This window comes from Cydia pomonella, chromosome 9 (assembly GCF_033807575.1).
Source record: "Cydia pomonella isolate Wapato2018A chromosome 9, ilCydPomo1, whole genome shotgun sequence".
NCBI lineage: Eukaryota > Metazoa > Arthropoda > Insecta > Lepidoptera > Tortricidae > Cydia > Cydia pomonella.
The window spans coordinates 20,088,108-20,112,631 of NC_084711.1; the positions used below are offsets into that span (position 1 = coordinate 20,088,108).

At 37.6% G+C, this 24,524-nt stretch overlaps 1 protein-coding gene and 1 pseudogene across 3 annotated transcripts in view; one reads left to right on the forward strand and one right to left on the reverse strand.

The window, feature by feature from the left end:
* Positions 1 to 2,123: 2,123 nt before the first annotated feature.
* Positions 2,124 to 24,524, reverse strand: part of LOC133521647 (peroxisomal acyl-coenzyme A oxidase 3) — a 63,874-nt gene continuing 41,473 nt past the window's right edge. For all 3 annotated transcript variants that reach the window (XM_061856733.1, XM_061856735.1, XM_061856734.1), the window contains 4 exons: positions 22,512 to 22,743; positions 19,575 to 19,836; positions 16,873 to 17,050; positions 2,124 to 15,855 (listed from right to left, as the gene is read on the reverse strand). In XM_061856733.1, the coding sequence (XP_061712717.1) occupies positions 15,754 to 15,855; positions 16,873 to 17,050; positions 19,575 to 19,836; positions 22,512 to 22,743 (774 nt within the window). In that variant the 3' untranslated portion in view covers positions 2,124 to 15,753. The remainder of the gene's footprint in view (positions 15,856 to 16,872; positions 17,051 to 19,574; positions 19,837 to 22,511; positions 22,744 to 24,524) is intronic.
* On the forward strand, positions 5,930 to 6,672 carry LOC133521648 (uncharacterized; annotated as a pseudogene).

Here is a 24,524-nt window from a genome sequence, read left to right on the forward strand (position 1 = left end):
AACCACTCCGCGACGCTTCGCTCGACGCTGCATTGCCCGCAAACTTGCCCGCTCGGCATTCGTTTTGAGCAGCGTCGACTCAGGACACCAGTATGAGTTTCATTTGCTTAACATGCACGCCGCACGCCCCGCCCCGCTGCACGCCCAACTCGAGCGTCCACTCAGGCCTTACACTTAGCGACAATAGAGCGTATAAGCCTTAGGCCGGCGCCCCACTGCTGCGCACGCTACATCCACGGCCCACGTTTTAATACAAACCGTGGGCAAGCCCACGAAATTTTGTATAGGAACGTGGGTCGTGTACATAGCGTGCGCTGCAGTGGGGCGCCGGCCTTATAGGAAGCGTGCAGGATCTATAGGAGGCAGCACAGAAGCCGTCAGATTATTGGCGCGAGGCGTAAATGTGATGTTTATTGTTCCGATGTAGCCCACAAGATGGCAGAGCCTACTATGCACAAGAAAACACGTGACGTGTAAATGTACATTTTTATGGTTCCGATTCAGGCCACAAGATGGCAGACCCTCCCTCGAAAACGACCCTCATGATTGATGACAAATGAATGGGATGTAAGATATGGAAAAGAATCCATAAACTGACAATAAAACTGGTACTAGTAAAAACAAAGTTATTTATTTGAATGAGTTTTTTTATTACGTCGGTGGCAAACAAGCATACGGGCCGCCTGGTAAGCAGACTTCGTAGCTAGGGTTGCCAACCTAAATGCACAGTTTTGCGGGACTTGGGTATACAATGCGGGACTCCTTCACCCGGCCTAACTGAGAAATTATTACACACTAGCATATACTATACATTTTATGACATAAACATTAAAGAAAATTGGTTAATATAGATCGGTTCAATCCCTGAAGACTTCAAATTAAAGTCACGCGCTAGTGCAACTTCCGTTTCATTGCTTATAATCTAGTCTAGCCAGAAAACGGGACAATCGGCGTCCCGCACGGACCTTTTGCGGGACGCATACTTTAGGGCTCCAAAAACGGGACGTCCCGCGTATTGCGGGACGGTTGGCAACCCTATTCGTAGCCTATGTACGCCTGCAACTCCAGAGGAGTTTCATGCCTATCACTCCCTCACCCTCGTTGAGCTCTGTACTTTAGTGAGTTTTCTTTTGATGACGAATTCTTTTACTAACGCCTTTGAACGCCAGACTGCGAAGGAATATGCCGTGCCTCGGACGCCAGCCGATCGCGAAATTGAACTTTACGTAGTACCGCGTAAGTCCTTATTGCATTGGCCAAGCTGACGGCTGTGGCTGCCGTTGGCGTCCTTAGCAAGCATTGGCATATATATCTAAGGACGGGCCTTGCGGGCAATGAAAGTGGGGCCAGTACAGCGGTGTCACGCACACGAATTCGAGCCAATCGTGCAGTCCTAACGCCACAACGCGATCGCCACAATTCGTGAGTGACACCACTGAACTAGCACCATTCTTAGTGCCCGTAAGACTCGTCCTAAGATATACAGTGTGTCCCTAGCCATTGGACAAAGCCGAAATGTACATATGCATTAGGGTATTTAGAACTAGTGTACAAAGTATCATAACAACCGGTGTAGCGGTTTCGAAGAAATTAACAATTAACATTTTTTTTACTTTGGAGCAGCCTGTATGTGTTATTATCTCCTAAGGTAATATCCTCAAAGAATAGTATGGAACCTTCTTCGACCTTTTTGATTATCTTTTTTATTTATGACACTAATAAGCTTCTGATTTTAAAATAATGTCACCATTATCAAATATTTCGAACAAATTGTCACAGACACTGCCAAAGATTAACACAGTGCGTTTCTTTTTGTTGTCGATTATTGCAAATAACTTTTGTTCGAATAAAATATATTTTATATCTTTTGTTCTAATTAAAAAAATATTAACGTCAGAGCATTCCTGAGAAGTAACCCTACGTGGGATTTCAGGGTCTGTCCAATGGCTAAGGACATCCTGTATATGTCAATGTTATCAAGAATTCCCGATGACGTCCACAGCAGTCTGTAGCGGTGAAAGGGCTAAATTACGTAAAAATATACTCGTTGCCGGTGCTATGACCACATTAACGACGACTTTAGTAGTTCATGGAGTTCTAAGGGTATAAAATAAAGAAACATGTTCATAGAAGACATTTATTTATAAATAATAATACAATACATTCGAGGAAGGCACTTCTGAGGAGACATAGTTAAATTATCGACAGTGAAGGAATGACTTTGTTACATAAAGAAATCACAAACAATAAAGAAATATACATATTATAACACATGGCCACAAATGGCCCGGTCCGAAAACTTTACTTACATCTAAAAAGAAATTCCAGTAAAAAATCATAATAAAACTTTTAGAAATCTCATTCCCGTTCCCTTTACAAAAAAAAGATTTAAGGCGAAGATACAAATAGAGGGACGGCTTAGAAATTAAAGCATTTAGACTAGAGACGCCATGTCTGTCATTTTCTGTACACAGTTCTGTAAGCCGATTATTGCGGAAGGGGGGGTACGTCAAATGTATGGCTATTTGTATATAACGTAAAAATAGCCATGTCAGATATACGTCCGTCCATACAAAAGTATAGACTTGTGCAAAGTTCTCGGCAGAGGCGGCTCAAAGCGACTCTAGTCTGAATGCTCTAAGGCTTAAATGAAATTGTTAACATACCAAGAACCACGGACACGTCACATTTTTTTTACCAAATGACCGACAAAGATTTAAAATGTGGTTTTTGGGAAACTATCGCAAAAATTCGTAAACTGTCAATTTAATCTCCGTTTTTTCATACCCTTTAGTTACCTAAGATTTTTTAAGACACTGCGATGCTGTTACATAGTCGTATGCATAGGATATGTAATGATATTTAATTTTAAATGTTTTTATTTTTTAGAAATACACATATACCACGGCACGTCAGATGTCGTCACCTATATTGCAAATTTCATTTGCAAAGTTGCCAAAAATTTCATTTTAATAAAGTTATAATCGGTGAGTGCACTTTTCTTTCAACCGGCAATTAATACTCATCGAGGCAATTCTAAGCCAAAACACAATTAGGTTGGGTTGTCTTATCACAGAGTTCCTATGGCCACCTCCTTTGTCCATCAGATCAGCTCGATGGTACCATAACATTGCAAGTGAATATGTGAAGTTTCAGCTCAATAAAATAATGAGAAGTGGGTCTAATTCCGCTTGCAAGATTTGACTCGAACATACATTACAAGTTCAATTAATCTAGGAAAAATAACATAGAATTCAAATTAAATTGTCTGCACAATGTAATGCAAATTGAGCTTTTAGAGGTAAACACTGAGGTAAGTCCTGTGACAGATCTGAAAATCCAAGAATTTACTGACAATATTTATTAATAGGTACTTTCCCATCTGACATGCCGAGTAAAATGTGTGTTAGTGTCAGATATTTAACTAACTATACACAGACCACATGCATACCAAAGATTTATAGATTGTATTAGATGCGTAGTCTAAGACAAAATCGTGCTTGGAATTCGACTGTAGATGGCGCTGTACGGCTCCGTACATTATGCGGTAACTCTGGCTGTCAAAAATTAACATTTGACAATTTTATTATCTGTCAAATTCGGGGCACGATTTTTTTTAACTTCACACACATTATAAGTTCAATGTTTTTTTATACCTAAGTAGGTAAAAACGTTTAAAAGTCGACAACATTCATTATCGTAATAACATTCCATTGGACAATAAAACTATTAATAGTATTAATACATACAGGATGTTTCTGACTACCCTGTTAACGTTTACTTAAATTAATTTAGAATAGGGACACTTATTGAAACATTTGGCGCCCGAAAATTTTAATACCTTAAGGTAAGAAAGAAGGCATAAAAGGTGTATATCTAAAATCCGATTCGATCAAACTGGAACAAAATTCCACAAGCATATCCGGGGGTCCAGTCAAGTTGACAATCGTACATCGACAAACGCGAAAAGAAAAGGATGGACTATCCCATACATTATTTAAGTTTCTATCGGCGTTTTCTGTTAACGATTATCATCTTGGGTAGGCCATACTTGATCATGCTGATATGATTGGTACAGTCGCCATCAGATATATCTGAGCGGCCAAGGCGCTCACAAATATCTGAACACGCCTCTATTGTAAAGGCGCTAGAGGCAGCTCCGATATATCTGATGGCGGCTGTACCTAGGTTGGTAGTTTGAAACTAAACATACTACATATTATGGACTATTTTTATAATTTTATTGATAAGCTCGAAACATCGTTTCTTTAAATAATTATTCTAGAATACCTCAGAAGCACAGTATATAATTATATATACATTAATTTCTAATAATTTCAAGATATACGTCACATACATAATGAAAGGCTTTTTAACTTAGGTAGTGTTCCCCATTGAAAATATATTAAAAACTACTATACAATGCGTTTGTAATATTTTATACCAACATTTTTTAATTTTATTTAAAGGGCCTTTGATACTCTAAATATATTTAAAAAAAATCCAGCAAATTAATATTAGATAAAGTCAAAATGTATGGTAAGTTCCCCCGTCATCTGACGACCCTATTTCCGAAGATGTATTTGAATATCTAAAATGATTTTATGTTGAAAAATCTATCACAATTATTACTATTATTAGACACCAATATTTCTTCTAATATAAATCTAGACAAAATTTGTGGCTTTCCATAACAGAAGGCTCCTTATGCTTCAAGTACATTAAGATCGTCTCCATCTGAAATTTCAATAGAAATTCTGATAAAAAGGGCCTTATCAGGTGAAGCATAAGGACCCTCCTCTGGTGGAAAGCGACATTTTCCTATTAATTTACAGAGCTAAGTAACCAAGTATTGACAGTAAACGTAAATGCAAAATGAACCGATTCAACGCTAATCACGACACATTGTCGTTTCACCTCTACGAAGGATTTTCGTTACATACCAGGAAAAACTAAAGCTATGTGGCACTAAAAGTATAGCTTAGCAGTAAATGCGTTAAGTTCAATGTAGTAAAGACCAGTATATAACATTTTTGGTTGAGATGATTGTCAGAGGGCAAGAACACTCGTGTTTATACAATGTGTCCCTAGCCATTGGACAAAGCCGAAATAATTAATTTATAATTATAATTATAACAAATTACCATATTTTACTTTGGAGCAGCCTGTATGTGTTAGTAGCTCCTAAGGTAATATCCTAAAATAATAGTATGGAACCTTCTTGGACCTTTTTGATTATTATTTTAATTTATGACGCTAATAAGCTTCTGACTTTTGAAAAATGCCATCATTATCAAATATTTCGAACAAATTGTCAAAAACACTGCCAAAGATTAACACAGTGTGTTTCTTTTTGTTGTCGATTATTGCAAATAACTTTTGTTCAAAAAATTATTATTTTTTCTTTTGTGCTAATTTATAAAATATTAACGTCAGAGCATTCCTGAGAAGTAACCCTACGTGGGATTTCAGGGTTTGTCCAATGGCTAAGGTCACTGTATACGCACGTCGCTCAGACAGATAGGAAGAGCTTAGCTGAGGGTGGTCCTTATTTCGTCGATGTTATATTTTTCGGTCCGGTTCCGGTTGTCATATTGTACACAACACAGTGCCGACGATCCGTGAAATTAATCACAAATAAATAGGAAAACCTAGCAGTTTCACAAACACATCACGGTGAATGGAAAACAAAGTGACAACTGAGTGTTACTTATTAAAAACAGTGCAAAAAATAGAAGGATTACACAACAATTGGAGTACAACAACCTACGGTCGTTTTGAGGTTAGAAGTGAAGTTCATAAACAAAGACCTTAATTAAAAACTGTCACCAACTCGTACATCAAAATCAACTGTCAGTATCATCCAGTGTTGCCAGCGAGAAGAAGTAAAACTCACCACTTGACATATACGGTTCGTTACACGCAAAATATGGATGACCAATTCCAACTACTGTTCGATAAAATGAAAGTTGAAATGCAGAAGCAAACAGAAGAACTAACTAATACAATTACGGAAAAAATTGATGAAAAACTAAAACCTATTCTAGAAGAAAACAAAAATTTGCAAAAGAAAGTTGAAAACCTGGAGAAAAAAGTGGAGTATTTGGAGAGAGAAAAAAAAAAGCCAACAACATAATCATTCATGGGTTGAAGGAAGAGGAGACATCCACGCTGGAGCTAGTTAAACAAGTGAAAGAATGCTTTTCAAAGGATTTAAATATAAAAATAGAGGACTGGGATATTAATAAAATATACCGTATTGGGAATAATAATAAGACTGGGAAACCCAAGCCTACGCTTCTATCACTAGTAAGTAAATGGAAAAAGAGTGAAATCATGAAAAATAAAAAGAAACTCAAGGAGATATATGTTACGGACGATTACTCAAAGGAAACTCTAGAAAAGAGGAAAGCCCTACAACCCAAGCTTACAGAAGAACGGGAAAAGGGAAATATTGCCTTTATAAAGTACGATCAACTGATAGTCAAGAATACCATCAATACTAAAGATAAAAGAAAAAGGGAAATATCTACCTCCCCGCAAAACGATTCTCAGCCAAGGAAACAACAAACATTAATGAATGCATCTAACAATTATCGAATAAATGCGTTTGATATAATGAGAGGCCGTTCTCTATCTCTCTCCAGCAACTCTGCTACCAACGAACAATAGCAATTAGACACCGGCGACTGGAAACAACAACTAACTAAAAAACAAGACAAGAATACAACAGAAACAAACCCCCCAAGCCGACTGGTCCTCGTGGGGGGAAAAGACCAAAACCCTCTAAAGATAGACAAACGTAACACTGAAATATACATAGCAACCTTTAATACAAGATCACTGCGAACTACTGAAAAGCTTATTGAGCTGGAATTAGCCATAAAGGATATTAAATGGGATATAATAGGAATTAGTGAAATGAGGAGATATGGCGAAGGAATAGAAGAATATCAAGAGTACATCCTACACTACAAAGGAGAGACACCCGGCCTGTACGGGGTGGGATTCCTAATCAAGAAGAGCCTTACACACAGTATTGAAGAAATCAAAGGAATATCTGAAAGAATAACATTGTTGAACATCACATTACCCTTTAAAAAAGAAGAAAAGTGGTCTATCATACAAGCATACTCTCCAACCGAAACAAGTAGTAAACTAAAAATCGAAAAATTCTATGAAGACTTACAAAAAACTATTCAAAGTTCCCATAAAAACATTATAGTAATGGGGGATTTTAATGGACAAGTAGGAATGTGCGGCAACAGTGGAGAAGAATTCACAGTGGGGAAATATGGTCATGGCGAAAGAAGCAATAACGGGGATCGGTTAGTTACCTTTGCTTTACAAAACAAACTCAGAATCCTTAATACTTTTTATAAAAAGAAGAAAACAAAACAGTGGTCATGGATTTCCCCAAACAGCTTATACAAGAACGAAATAGACTTCATCATGACTAATAACGCCAAAATGTTCCAGGATGTGTCAATCATACACCATTTAAACTTTAATTCGGACCACAAAATGGTTCGAGCTAAACTAAGCGGCATAAATATAAAGAGGAACAGGATGAAGCACAAGGATACTTCTTCGCTTACTTGCACTTACAATAAGGACCAACTCATAAGATATTTACAAGAGTCAATAGGAAAAGATAAGCAAGACAACATAGCAACCCAGGCAAAATATGACAAATTTATAAATATTTTACAATCAGAAACTAAAAAAGTAAATTCAATAAGTAAAAGCGTAGTTTCCACGGAGACACAACAGCTGCTACAAGAGAGAAAAAAACTACTACAAAGCAAGGAAAGTAAAGCTGACCGCCTCAAAATAGCAGACATTAGCAAAAAAATTAATGAACACATAAGAAAAGACAAAAAACTAAAAAGACAAGATACATTAAAAAAACATATTGAAAAAACCGGGGGAACAAAAAAGGCTATGAAAGAATTGAACTGCAAAAAGGATTGGATGCTAAAAGCAAAAACAAATCACGGAACCTATACAAGCAATAGAGAAGAAATGCTTAAAATAGCTACTGATTACTATAGAGACCTATACCAAAGTAACCACTCAAAAATAACGACAATTGGAAGTGACATAACAGACCCCGAGCCCATACCAAAAATATTGAAGGAGGAAATCATAAGAGCAATCAATACACAAAGAAGAGACAAGACCCCTGGAACAGACCAAATAACAAATGAACTACTAAAAGCTACTATACCGGCTATTACCCCTGCACTGACGGATATATTTAACGAAATTGTAGAAACCGAAAATATTCCTACAGATTGGACCAAATCAACTATAATTCTGTTACACAAAAAAGGAGATAAAGGAGAAATTGGCAACTATCGACCGATCAGTTTGTTATCGAATATATACAAGGTCTTTTCAAAAGTAATACTTTCCAGAATCACATCGACACTCGACGAAAATCAACCGAAAGAACAAGCGGGGTTCCGTAGCAAATATTCAACCGTCGACCACATCCATGTTTTAAAACAAGTTCTACAAAAGTACAGGGAATACAATAAAACCTACTATCTAGGATTTGTCGATTACAACAAAGCCTTCGATTCTTTAGAACATGATTACATCTGGGAAGCATTGCGTACTCAAGGAATCCAAGAAAAATACATACGATTATTTAAAAACATATACTCCAAAAGCACTGCCCAAATCAGACTAGAAGCAACGGGAAAAGAGTTCTCTATAGAAAGAGGAGTCCGACAAGGTGATCCAATTTCTCCTAAGTTGTTCTCGGCGGCCTTAGAGATGATATTCAGAAATCTGGAATGGAATAATAATGGACTCAACATAAATGGCGAAAATCTGAATCATTTGCGTTTTGCAGACGATTTGATTCTATTCTCAGAATGTCCAGAAAATCTAGAACAAATGCTACAACAACTATCAGACCAAAGCATAGTAGCTGGCCTTTCAATGAACACAAACAAAACCAAAATTATGACTAACGGTTCACATAGTCACACCATCATGGTAAATAAGGAAAAAATAGACTATGTTGACGAGTATGTATACTTGGGTCAGCTAATAGCGACCAGTGATACTATGGCTAAAGAAATTGATAGAAGAATTGCCAACACTTGGAAAAGATTTTGGTCACTTAGTGAAGTAATGAAAAACCAAGACATGCCAATAAAGGAAAAAAGGAAAGTCTTTAACACATGCATCCTTCCGTGTTTAACATACGGTTGCCAAACATGGTCACTAACTGAAAAATTAACCAACAAAATTAAAGTATGCCAAAATGGAATAGAGAGAAGTGTAATTGGAGTAAAAAGAATAGATAAAATAAAATTAAACAAAATTAAAGGTATCACCAAATTCAAAGATGCGAACAAAGTATGTAAAACACTAAAATGGAAGTGGGCAGGACACATGATAAGAGAAAAAACTGATAAATGGACTAGGAAGATAACAGAATGGTGCCCAATAGGTTGTGAAAGGAACCAGGGTGGCCAATGGAAACGCTGGGAAGATGACCTCAGGAAAGTGGCCGGCCCAGGATGGACGAGACTCGCAAGAGATAGGGAGAAATGAAACTCTTTAGAGGAGGCCTTTGTCGAAAGACAAGCTGTTGTTACAAAACTCAGTCGTCGGAAAAGAAAAACCTAATATTGTTATCACTGTAGAACAGCAATAAAGGCTTATTTTATTTTATTTATATTTTTTCATGGACCCGAGAAGCAAACAGACAGCCCCATGTGCAGAGCGTGCATGGAAGAAGAGGAAACAACAAAATACATTCTCCTAAACTGCAAACAGGTAGAAGTATACAGGAGCAACTAGGTATTTGCTGAAGTAGGGATTCCGTGCACACTTAAGGCAATTAACAACCTGAAAGCTTTGCTAGGCTTCGTGGAGGAGCTGGGGTGGTTAGAGTAGCGCTACCTCGATTTCACGCAAAATAAGCACAATGGTTGTCAATTTGCGGAAAATGCTTAGAAGCACTAACTAACTAACTATGGGGCACCGCTTAGTGTAAAATCTACCACTAAAAACCCAATGATGTTTCTTCAAAATTTTTAAATACAAAAAAATAGAAAATACATAGGGTAAACCGTCTATTACTGACCACCCTCCAATTACTGGCCACCTTATACTAAAATGGCTAAAAAAAGAATCTGTATTTAAAAATTCTAAAAAGAAAACATTGGTTTTTAGGGTTCTGTACCCAAATGGTAAAACGGGACCCTATTACTAAGACTCCGCTGTCCGACCGTCTGTCTGTCTGTCCGTCTGCCACCAGGCTGTATCTCATGAACCGTGCTAGTTAGACAGTGGAAATTTTCACACATGATGTATTTCTGATGCCGCTATAACAACAAATGCTAAAAATTCTCCCCTCCCCTCCCCCTTGGTGGGCGAGTCCGACTCGCACTTTTTCGTTTTTTTTAGTGGTCGATTTTACAAAACAACACATAAAAAATATAACCTCGACAAAATAAGGACCAACCTAGCTTAGCTTCTTCGTCTGCACTGCCGATCTTCGGTAAGTGCAGATGTGTACGGTCACGTCTGGAAATATCGATACGGACAAAGTGCCAAAAATATGTATACACGACCTTAATATAAATAAAATAAGGTCGTGTATACATATTTTTGGCACTTTGATCGTATCGATATTTTTAAACGTGACTGTACAAACTCTGCGTAGAAGTGACGAAAGAGCTTGTAGAAAGTCTTCTCCACATTGAACTTAAATGATTTATAGATCGTGTCATTCACGAAGACGCGTGTCTTAACTCGTAATGTCATGTTATTAAAGGCTAGATTTGACAAATCTGTGCGTCATCGTGGATGGCACGAACTATAACCAATATTTATAAAAAAAAAAAACACCATACCTACTACACATTTGTTAAAAGTGAGTTTATCATGATTAATAACATTGAAAAAGTTAAACTGTAACATTTAAAAACAGTAAATATAACATTGTACAAAATAAATAAATTGATTTGCTAGTAGGCTTAGAGCATTTAACCGGAGACGCCTTGTCTGTAATTTTGTACAAAACAGTCTACCGATTTTTGCGGGGGAGGGTTACGTCAAATGTATTATGAAGGTAGAGGTAAGGAAAGCAATCTCCATAGGCAGAACTGTTGCAAGTGTCCAGCTGTCAGCTATAAATAATAGTTCCAAATCTCTCCAGAGTAGCACTAGAGTAGCTAAGAACCTAGGCGTTATGTGAGTTAAATGCGCTGTCTACGATTTGTTTTTTTCTTTCAAATATTCTAGGTATTGTAGCGCCACCTATTTAAGGTTTTTTGATGGACACTTTTTGGTACATGGAGATTTCATTCGTTACCTTCCATAAAATGTATGTCAGACCAACGTCAGTCCATACAATAAGTACTTATGACGTGAATATGACCATTGGCCGAGGTTTTCGACAGAGGGATTTTTTTTATTTTTTTTTATACTATGTCGGTGGCAAACAAGCATACGGCCTGCCTGATGGTAAGCAGTCTCCGTAGCCTATGTACACCTGCAACTCCAGAGGAGTTACATGTGCGTTGACGACCCTAACCCCACCCCCCTCGTTGAGCTCTAATAACAGGATAATATCTTAACCTTTTGACCGCCAAAGACGTCATATGACGCGCGCGGCTAATGCCCCATATCGACCTTCATGCATACCAACAAGGTTCACGATTACGCGCCGCGTACGATAGGCGTGGCGTTCAAAAGGTTAAAGGTTAAATGCTCTAAGCTAGTGTGTCTTAAATTAATACGGTTTAAGATGTAGGCAGCTGATAATATACTTCTTTACCCTTACATTTTACATTAAATCTTAGTGTTTTAGTTGATATTTTGCTACACCTTAACCGAAAAAAAAATAGAAACACTTAATACTCATTCAGGTAAGTAACATTTGAATGCTATCCCATGTAAAAGAACACATTTGTACATACGAACATATATCAAAAACAATATAATTAACATATAATTTCAAATTCATTTCATTCCAATGGATTTTTAAGGCCCTTAGCACACGGAGCGTAAGTATAAGAGACGCGTAAGCGTATAGTAATACGCGCGTAAAACGAGAGCGCTATAAGCACGACCAACTTCAAACAAGTCCGCACACGAAGCGTCATCGTAGCGTAGTGTATGAGATTTCTTTCATCATTACGTCAGGCGTAACGTAATACAGGCGTAAAAAAAGACTTCTGACATAATCAAACAATATAAAATCTTCATCTGACGAGAAAGTAAGACCGCCGATACATCCGCCGAAGATATCTGACGCCAGCGACGCCATGATTTCAACTATTAAATTTCAGTTATAAAACGCTTACGCGACGCTTGGTGCCAGAACTCTACGCGTCTTGTACTCGTACGTAACGATACGCGTACCTACGCAATATTAAATTATTTTGAGCCCGAATTAATTGCCAATGACAGATTAGATTTAAAATTATACACTGAAAACAGATTTAGATTGGCTATATACACGGCAGTGGCGCACGCCTGGCGGCTATGTGACATTTTTTGTACCGCCTGATGGTAAGCAATCACCGTAGCCTAAGGACGCCTGCAACTCCAGAGGGGTTACATGCCCGCTGCCGGCCCTTAATTTATAACTTAAAACGCAAAATTTCCCAAAATTGTATTTAGGTGACATCTGTCACCGTACCGTTCACTTTGAAAAATACTACATATAATTGATTTGACACGTCAAAGTATGTAAATTTGAGCCCACGATCGTTTTCATTTTTGCCACGGCTAGAGCGATCTTCGCTTCGCGCATAGACAATATTTATATCGCAGAATACCCGATTATACACTATATTCGTCATGAAAATATTCCTTGTACCAGATTGGCAAAATAACCGATACCAGATAGAATACATGAAAATTCTAAAATATGAACTCAATATCCCGTGGTACACCATCAGACACCAAAAATATCTGAACACCCACTAACGCCTTGACAATAGAAGCGTGTTCAGATATTATTGAACACCTTCGCTGCTCCGATATATCTGATGGCGACTGCACCATATTCGCAAAATACTTGATTAACCATATACCATTTGTAAATATTTAAATCACTTGATTTTTATTTCATTATCTGGACACCGTCATTTAATTTGTTTTGCAAATTATATAATATATTATTCCCTAACTTTAAAAAAAAAGGTTATTTTAGGACTAGCATGCGTTACTGAGGCACATGATCGTATATTTATTTTGTTTTATACAATAGGTAGTTAAGTTTTGGCGATAAAATATCATTTATGCTAGCCCTTCCCTACACATATCTCATATTAGCCATTTTTACCATTAATATTAAATACAACTTAAAATAATAAAATGTCAAATAAAATGCATGCAATTAATACATTTATGTATTTAAAAAAAATGCAATAATAAACATACAATAAAATTGACTTGCACGATTTCTTTTTGGCGTAAACAAATGCATTTGACAGCTAATTAAACTTTACAGTTGACATTAATAGTAAAATATTGGGCAGGTCATGTCTTTAATGGGTCTCTATTGTTTCCCATAGAGTTTTAAGTCATAAATGTCATAATGTATTGTTTGTCCGCATTTTCGTTAGTCATAATTTCATAATTTGTTTTTTCTCAGAAACGCGTAACTTTTCACCTAACCTATAGGATAACCTTACGAAAATCCTGAAAAGTTAACGGTCTCAGAATTATGACTAATGATAATCTGACTACCATTACATTATGACTTTCAATATGTCAAACAAAGGGATACGGTTTATTATACAGGTGCAAATATTCATTTGATATTCTTATTCAAGTGAATATTTGATTATACTAGCATGCGCGTATTATATATATGTATTTATCACTTATCGACGTGGATAAATAATTGAACACATTATATCGTCAGGTGACAACTTCGAGCAACACCGGGTTCCGACACGTCGGAAGGGAGGAGCCCAAGCAATATCTTACAGTACGAATAAATCTGCCATTTTTTGCGTGGAACGTGCACACAGTCACACTTCTCACTCACTACATACAAAACACAATCTGTAATGACGACATAAATAGGGAGTATTACTGCAATGTTCTGCCACTAGAGTGCAGCACTAGCACCTTTCCTAAACCATAGAGTAATTATACATACTGTGCCTTAAACCGTTCTATGACACGTTTTCACAGATAATAAAATATGACATTTATGCATCAAGGCGGTTTATTTACAAAGGGCCTACCTGGTAACGCGAAAATCGAAATTTAGTTATATGTCTCTTTATCGCTCGAATATGCAAGAGTGATAGAGAGGTTAGATAAAGAAATTTCGTTCTTGTTTCGCGGCAGACCATCAGATTGTGATGGATTGTGGTAGTGGCGCTCCCTACGCAGAGGTTCGCGTAATATTCCCTATAAATATATAGAAAATGACACACGTCAAAGACAAATTTTGCACACCTCGATCTATTTGTGTACGGACGAGTCACAAAACACACCGCGCTATGCCCAGTTGGGCATGTGCTTCGGCAGAGAGGAAATAGTGGGAATGCCGACTTCCCGGTGTTGCTTGCTGGATGACAACCAAAACTCACTAAACGGATCCCTTTGTTTGACATAATTATTGAAAGTCATAATGTAATGATAGTTAGATTATCATTAGTCATAATTCTGGAACCGTTAACTTTCAGGATTTTCGTAAGCTTATCTTATAGATATATTAGGTTAGGTTTGTTTTATGGCAATCCTGAAAAGTTACGCGTTTCTGAGAAAAACCAAATTATGACTAACAAAAATACGGACAAACAATACATTATGACTTAAAACTTTATGGGAAACAATAGAGACCCCTCACTAATTACTACCTAATAAACAACGTTGGTTTTTGTTTAATATTTATTTGCGCTTAATGACTTTTGGTTGATCTGACGATATGATCGATGATCTAGTTAAATACCTGAATTTTGACTACAAAACATTCTACATTTCCCCAATTTCCCATAGCATCTTTACTTTACAAACTATTATTTTCTGTTGCCAATTTGGGCGTTAAGGTATAATTCCAATTCCGATATAGCAGCAGCACTTTCCGTCGCACATTAAATTCAACTCCGATTAGTTCATATAAAAGTCTCAATACGACGTGTATAAAAGCTATATAAAAATAAAAGTCAGCAATGATTGTGAATGGAAAAACAAGAAAAGTATTATTATGAACGTAGCATTTTGCGCTTGTTTATTTACTTTCATACAAATTATTTTTTTCTATAAAATAGTAAGGAATCAAATGGCACCTATTTTATTTAGAAAGACTAAATAAAAAATAAACTTTAAAAATTTTTGGGGCCTGTTTTTTCTACCAAATTAACCCTTAAAAAGGCAAAAATGATTATGTTCAGGAAAAAAAGTAAACAGAGGGTCAAACGTAATGTTATGTAAATGTTTTTATTTTTTTTAATATATTTATATATGTATTATTGCGAATAAAAAGAGTAACAAATTCAACATGTGTCTTCATCCTTATTAAGATGCAGTTAAGCCAACCGCTGCTTGCATTCTGAACTGGAATTATACCCTTAGGGGCATGTCACACCGCGTCCGATTTGCACGTCGCTTCGACGTGCGAGCGGGATGGCGCTATAATACGCGCATAACCTTGTCTCGCTCAAACTTCGGAGCGACGTGCGAATCGGACGCAGTGCGCCATTCCCCTTACCGGTACAACTGTATTTCCAAGCCTCTTAAATAATATGCTAAGTAAGCTTACAGCTTCGACTGCGGCGCGGGCACGACGTCCCGCCACCACGTGGCCCGCTGCATGCCGCCCGGCGTGTGGAACAGCTCTTTTTGAAGGTTTTGGTATAGCTGTAAAAAACATAGTTATAAATATTAAGAAAATAGAATTTATTATAATTGTTCAGTAACTAAACTCAAAACTCAGATGTCCTGTAGCAAAAAAAAAGTGTTTAAAATCTAGCACTCTTATATTTAATTAAGGAAATCGTAGGTCTAACTTTAAAATGCAATAGTTAATAATACTGCATATTGTAAATGACAGTTTGTTTCTTAATAAAAAACAAAAAAAAAAAAACTTGAACGCGACTTTCTTAGCATGAGGACGCCGCAGGCTAAGACCGAGTTTCTTAATGTAGGCCTGAGTGCACGCTCGCTCGGCACGGCGTGCAGCGTGGCGTTGGGCGCACAAGTGCTGTGAGCGGCGTGCACTGCAGCCGCTCCTATACGTTTGCATTTGTTTAGTATGCACGCCGCACGCCCCGCTGCACGCTCGACTCGAGCGTCCACTCAGGCCTTATACTAGGAGAAAATATCAGTGCGGGACTCCCTCTGGTAGCATAACAACTTCTGTCATATTTTTAATTGTTATAAAATTGTTAGTCATAATTATTCTTGAGCATAACAGGAACAGGACATATCATATGGATCGGGACAGGTGGCGGTCTCTCGTTTCGGAGGCCAAGATTCTTTTTGGATCGCTGAGCCAAAGCAGTTAGTTAGTTAGTTATAACTGGGTTTTTGTCATAAATTACTTAAGTAAATTAATGACTTAAGTAATTTATGACAAAAATTCAAACCATTCGCATAACTGTTTAAGTTATATTCGTTAACTATGCACAAAAAATATTTGACACAATATAATTTATTTAATCTTTATTGCACAAAAAAAACTTACAGTACAAAAGGCGGACTTAATGCCACGAGGCATTCTCTACCAGTCAACCTTAAGGCTAAACAGAGAGATTGTGAGGGGTGTTACAATTACAACAGCAAAATGAGCTCCGGGTTCCCTACGAACATTTGTGACGTGCCGCCACTGGTAACTATATTAAATTTATTGCTATGAAGCGCATGACTGATTTGTACCTTGCCGTCGCTCCTGGCCAGCACGGAGTTGAGCACGAAGTCAGTGGGCGCCAGCGCGTCCACCACGCCCACCACGTCGCCCTGCAGCGCGCCGCACAGCTCCGTCACGCCGCGCCGGACCAGCGCCGCCAGCGACGGGCCGGACGCGAACCCGCCCTGGTACAGTTCTACTAAATGCCTGCCCAGGAAAAACGTTGATTCAAGCTTTTGTCGATGACTACTTTTCTTACAACTATACTATAAACATGTCAGTTCAATCGGAAATCGGAAAGTGGGTCAAATTTAACATGCAAGATTTGACCCACACTAACTTAGGATAGAATTCCACTTGTCCAATTTCTTAGTCCAATGTATATTCGCATCTCACATTTTGCTTAATGAGAGAGTGAAACACAATGCACATTGGACAAAGAAATTGGACAGGTGTAATACCAACCTTACATACATACATACATACTATAGTATGAATTTTCTCAAATGATTTTTAGGCCTCAGACCCTAATCTATTAAACAAAAGGCATTGTTTTTAGGGTTCCGTAGCCAAATGGCAAAAAACGGAACCCTTATAGATTCGTCATGTCCGTCTGTCTGTCCGATTATGTCACAGCCACTTTTTTCCGAAACTATAAGAGCTATACTGTTCAAACTTAGTAAGTGGATGTATTCTATGAACCGCATTAAGATGTTCACACAAAAATAGAAAAAAAAAAAAACAATAAATTTTGGGGGTTCCCCATACTTAGAACTGAAACTCAAAAAATCTTTTTTCATCAAACCCATACGTGTGGGGTATCTATGGATAGGTCTTCAAAAATGATATTGAGGTTTCTGATATCATTTTTTTCTAAAATGAATAGTTTGCGCGAGAGACACTTCCAAAGTGGTAAAATGTGTGTGTCCCCCCCCCCCCCCCCCCCGTAACTTCTAAAATAACAGAATGAAAAATCTAAAAAAAATATATGATATACATTACCATGCAAACTTCCACCGAAAATTGGTTTGAACGAGATCTAGTGAGTAGTTTTTTTTTAATACGTCATAAAATTTAAAAAAAAAAATTTTTCGTCAAACCCATACGTGTGGGGTATAGGATAGGTCTTCAAAAATGATATTTAGGTTCCTAATATCATTTTTTTCTAAACTGAATAGTTTGCGCGAGAGACACTTCCAAAGTGAAAAAAATGTGTCCCCCCCCCTGTAACTTCTAAAATAACAGATGAAAAATCTAAAAAAAATATATGATATACATTACCATGCAAACTTCCACCGAAAATTGGTTTGAACCAGATCTAGTAAGTAGTTTTTTTTTAATAAGTCATAAAATAAAAATATTTTTTTATTTTTCATCAAACCCATACGTGTGGGGTATCTACGGATATAATTTTTTTCTAAAATGAATAGTTTGCGCGAGAGACACTTCCAAAGTGGTAAAATGTGTGTCCAAAGTGGTAAAATGTTGAACAAGATCTAGTAAGTAGATTTTTTTTAATACGTCATAAATGGTACGGAACCCTTCATGCGCGAGTCCGACTCGCACTTGGCCGCTTTTTTTTAGCCATATTAGCCACGAGGCAAAACAACAATGTCCTTTAAAAAGAAACTGTATAATGATAGTATTAAGGTTCAAATTAATCATTGTGGTGGTCGATCGTCCTACATTACAGGTGGGGTAAGAAAAACACCGGAACGAGAGTAACACTTGTAAGGAATACTCGGAGTCGGACCGCGACAAGTTTTCATGCCGAATGGTATGTCAAGTATGGAGCTTATAGGAATATATATGCATTTTTATTGCCAAGTTTGTGCAAAGTTAGCGTAGTCAGAGTTAGGTTACCCTTGCCCCAGAAAACAAACTATATTAATCTTACTCTGAGCTTAACAGGGTGGTAGAGTATATGCGAAAAAAGAAGAGTCATGTAAAGGAACCATTACATTTCACAACTTTCCGTACAAATTCTAAAAAAATTGGGTCATTACCTATGAAATTGGCGTTATTGTTCATACTTATACTAGTAACTTCGAAGTATTTTTTAATTTCATTAGTGCGCTACATAACAACGATTTTACATACAATTATTTGCTATTTTTATTGTTTTATGTATTCAGAATACCGCCCTGAAAACAGCTCTTTTCATATGCTGCCGGCTCGAGTATTTAAATGACTTATATTTTTCTGACGGGACAGATTAAAAAAAATATGAGATAGAAAATGTGCCTTAAAAATGACTCAGCGTACTGGCAAAAATTTGTTTGGTTTGAAAAAGCCATCACAAAATAATCCGCAAAATTGATTGTATGAAAAATAGAATTTCGATAAAATTATACATAACGCCAATTTCATAGGTAATGACCTTATTATAGACACACGTCATCAGACAACAAGTTTCTGCTAATTTCAGTAGCTTTGGTAACATATTATTCAAGTTGGGGATTATTTTCAAAAAGTTGCAAAAATCTTTGGAAATATCAGGAAAATTTTACAAAAAGTAAAGGAATTTAGAAAAGCCTTATGCCCCATTACAATTTGTGAAGTTACGAAATTATTTCATAGACATAGAAAATTGCGCAATTTTAAAAACATTACCTATGGCACATACATACCTACATATCTATGTACAAATTTGTGTTTTTCCTAACCCAGTCCTAGGAAAAACATTAGTTAAAATTAAAACCAAAAAACAAACTACATATAAAGAACTCACCTATCCAACGACCATAGACCATACAGCAAAAACAGCTTCTCCAAAATCGGCTGTACCTCCTTCTCTTTCTTCCCAATAGCCTCCCAACAGAACAGAAGAGCTAAGTACTCAGCATAAACTTCCGTCAACGTCTGCCACTTGTACACTTGGCATTTGGCTTTCGCTTGGAACTTCGTGAGGCCGCTCGCGATGAGAGATTCGTATTTTTCGTGGGTTTCTTTTAGAAGCCAGCTGATAAGCCATTTGTAGGTTGATAGTATGACTGTAACGGGAGAAATTAAATGATTATTAACCTTTTCAACGCCAGGCGTATCGTACGCGGCGCGTAATCGTGAACCTTGTCGGTACGCATGAAGGTCGGAAAAAAAAAATATTTATTTGTTTAATCGTATGGCACAAGTATTAACGTATAGGCAATCAATTATAATTTAAAAATTACAACATAATAAGGTCAAATGTCAACATTCAGTGTGTTCAGCCATGCAGCTGCATGGGTTGTGAGATATAGTAGGTCTTCCGGTGGTCCAGAGTATGAATGCAGAGGACAGCGCTGGATAATGTGTTCCATGGTTTGGGTCTCTTCACCACAGTCACACAATGCTGAGTCCTTCCATCCCCACCTGTGCAAAAAGTAGTTGCTTCGGCCGTGTCCCGTTCTCAGTCTGTTCAAACGGCACCATTGCTGTCTAGGAAGATCAAATCCGGCAAGACGACGTGCTGGGTTAACAACTCTCGAGTCTACATTTGCAGCGCTCCACTCATTTTCCCAGGCTTCAGACACATTAAAGCCAAGCAATATAAATAAATAAAAGGTCGATATTGGGCTGTAGCCGCGCACGTCATATGACGTCTTTGGCGGTCAAAAGGTTAAGAATCCGCAGCCTGCTGTGTTCTTCATACAAACCATAGAGAAATAAGCAGTACATAGAGTGCTCACTCCATACATCAGTTTTGGTACCAAAACGCATATTATTTTCGCAGTCGACATCGAGTAGCGGAACTCTTAGTACTGCTACTCGGCAATAGATATCGCGGAAAATAAAAAGTCTAATGCTCAACGATTTTCCGCTAATATTATAACCAGAGTAACCGGAACTCTATTTTCACTTACACTTACTCTGGTTATAATATTAGCTGAAAATCGTTGAGCATTAGACTTTTTGTTTGCCGCGATATCTATTGTCGAGTAGCAGTACTGAGAGTTCCGCTACTCGATGCTAGATGTCGACTGCGAAAATAATAAGCGTTTTGGTACCAAAACTGATGTATGGAGTGAGCACTCTATGTACTTCTTATTTTTCTATAATACAAACGAAGTTGGCTGAATCAACTTTTTTTTGTTAGCAAAATTTGACCTACTTTGACTAAAAGTGAAATAAAATATGTATTAGCATTTTATGTAATTATTTTTTTCATATTATACAAGGTAGCCCCCGAGGAAACGGAATGATTTTAACAGTATATATTCCGGATCGTAATTAGACTACAGACACCAGGACTTTAGACACCAGTAGGCCTAGCACATGATTGGCGTGACAGTATCTCCCGTCTTTTACTAAGTATGTTAATTAAAGAGGGACGGGTAGTCTATCTCGCCGCGAGATACTGTCACGCCAATCATGTGCTAGCCCGGGAGGTCAACATACAAGTTCCTTATATCTTACAGCTGTGATATGTGTGTACAAGCGAAGCGGCGCTCCATAATCTCAAGTGTGTTTCAGGAACGTGACGGTCCCTAGCGAAGAGTAAAATAAATATGTCTGTCTCACTCTCACATTCCTTATCCTTTGGTTGTGAAGTGTGTGTGTATAGATCGTCTCGTTCACGAAGACACCTGACTCGTTAACGTTTTACGTGTTTCGGTGGCTGCCATTCCTCAGCCCACCAACGGAGCAGCAGCTGACGTCCACGAGGGTTCATCAGTCATCGCCATTAACCACTATACGAGTTATAGCCCGGGAGGCGATTGGTCAAAGGTTAGATTTGACAAATCTTCGCGTCATCGTGGATGACACAAACTATACACGCGAAGGCCATGACGGGTAAAAGGGGGAATAGAGTAAGTTATATGTCAGTGAATAAGTGACAAAATGAGTGAGTGGGTTCAGTGAGTGATTAAGTGATGAACACTGACTATCTGCAGTGATATAGTCGCGATTCAATACTCGCTATGAACTCTATTACTCTTTAAGGTAACGATAGAATAATTTGAATGTGTAATAGTAGATTATCGCAGAGGCCGGGAAAGGGCAATTCGTGGATGAGCTTCGATCTTGTCGACGACGACGACGACGCGAAGCGGAGTCCTACAAAGAAGATGAATCCACGAATTGCTGTTCCTGCCGAGGCATATATAATGCTTTTCTCCTAACATGCAAGGAAATCAGGTAAATAATCATAATTCAAACATGAACCAGCACTCAAAACGAACCTTCACATCAAAAACAATTTCCCTCTTTAATTATTTTTTAAAAGTTAAAGGCACAACTATTCAGTACCATTCAATATTCGCTCATTCAATATAATTGTGCAATATAAGCTGTATTTGCACGATCATAGTCATACACGTCGGTCTTACACGACTCTATCCTATAGCTTGAAATGATGCTAACCTGGTCGTGTAGACGTAGCCCGCAGCTATGTAGTATGTTACTCGATATCTACCGAGAATCGTGAACCGATTTTCAATTTTTTTTTAAATCGAACTGGTATAACCCCGAGATGGACCCGTTGGCACCAAGTCGGGGTCTGATCTGAATCGAGGGAACTCTTCAAATGTTATAGGTACATGTATGGCGCTTTTGGTAATTTTTATTTGAAGTCCGTTTTATTTTTTGTTAATTTAAATTTTAGTTTGACCATAACGAAGAACTTCCCGTACTATATTTGCTACAATAAGGTGAACATTTCCGTGCATATTGGAGAAAAAATACTTACATTCCTTGTCTTTCAGCTGCGCAGTGTGTGTACAAGCGAAACGTCGCTCCATAATTTCACTAGTATGGTTCAGGAACGTGACGGTCCCTAGCGGGGAGTCCACGGACTGCGTCTTGCTGCACTCGTACTGCCGGAGGAGCCAGTTGCCGGCCTGCTGGGAAAGCACGCTGTTGTCGCCCTCGTAGGTGACTGTCGCTTCGTGGTTGCTGCGGATTTCGCCAAGGTTTGCTCGCTGAAAATAAAACAGGTATCATTACTTCAAAGATTCGTTGTGGAAGTTTTTATTTCTTATTGTTTTTTATTATTTGACGACCAGTTTGGCCTAGTGGGTAGTGACCCTGCCTACGAAGCCGATGGTCCCGGGTTCAAATCCTGGTAAGGGCATTTATTCGTGTGATGAGCATGGATATTTGTTCCTGAGTCATGGGTGTTTTCTATGTATTTAAGTATTTATAAATATTTATATATTATATATATCGTTGTCTAAGTACCCTCAACACAAGCCTTATTGAGCTTACTGTGGGACTTAGTCAATTTGTGTAATAATGTCCTATAATATTTATTTATTTATATTTATTTATTCAACTTACTAATGCACAGAATAGTACATTGTAGGAGGGGCCGGAAAACCGCTCAAAGATGGACGAGTGAGTTTGAGGGCCGACACGTTAGTAGAGGCCCTCAAATAATACGAGTCCATCTGTAGCGTTTCCGGCCGAGGCATTACATAGTGCTTTTCACGACTACTGCGAGGAAATAAGAAAACACTTGCATAACTATAAGTACTTTAATAAAAAATAATATTTATATTGGCATGAGGACAATTGTTGAAAGAAAACGATGTGTTTTTGCCAGGAACGATATGTATATTTTCTTGACTAGAAGAACTCGTTTTTATAGCGAATATTGTTTCTTGTATTTTTTAGTCAAATACAATTTACACTATCCAATTCAATATTTTCCGATCCCGCCTTTTTTACTTTTTTTATCATTTTAAGAGGCGTTTTGCTTCAAACCGACTCTAAACTTAGAAACGTGTTTGCTAAAAAACCACAAACAGCTACAAAAGTAAAAACTCCTTAAGCGTGAACTGAATGGTTTTGACGATTCTTTTTTTTTAAATACGTATTTGGTCCTATAGATACCCAATTTTATTTTTGATGAAAAAAATTGCGTCAAAAAAGACCTTTCACCATCACCAATAACAGATGATGATAACAATGAAACATTGTAGTACTTGTGGTTCAGGTGCTACAGCTATTGCCTACTTTCCATCTTAGTTTTAGACCATCTATTGCCACATTTCCATTGGCGTGAAATACATATTAGTACTAAGTACAGAAGATTCACTCTAACAAAACGACTCTATAACAACAGATATAACCAGAGATTTCGACGACCGGTTTGGCCTAGTGGGTAGTGACCCTGCCTACGAAGCTGATGGTCCCGGGTTCAAATCCTGGTAAGGGCATTTATTTGTGTGATGAACATAGATATTTGTTCCTGAGCCATGTGTTTAAGTATTTATAAATATTTATATATTATATATATCGTTGTCTAAGTACCCTCAACACAAGCCTTATTGAGCTTACTGTGGGACTTAGTCAATTTGTGTAATAATGTCCTATAATATTTATTTATTTATTTATAACCGCAAGGCTGCGCAAGCGATATCAGGCGTTTGTTCCTTAGTGGTGCGCGGCAACCACTACTGCTAGACACCAGAATTGGTGCGAACCCCATGTACTTGTAGCAACTACGAAATCGCGGAGTGAGCCACGCCTGCTATAGGACTAGATATATTTGTGTAAGATTAAATAAATTTTATATTAAACAGAGACGTTTACAAGCGATATTATAAATTAAATTAAAGAAAAAATTAAAATATTTAAAATGGAATATTTGAACTTAAGAATTTTTCAATAGGGTTGTTTCCAATTTTTTTGAAACGCTTGTATTACGTTCTATATTAACTAAAAGTTGCCCTAAAATTCAACTTTTATACTAAAAACG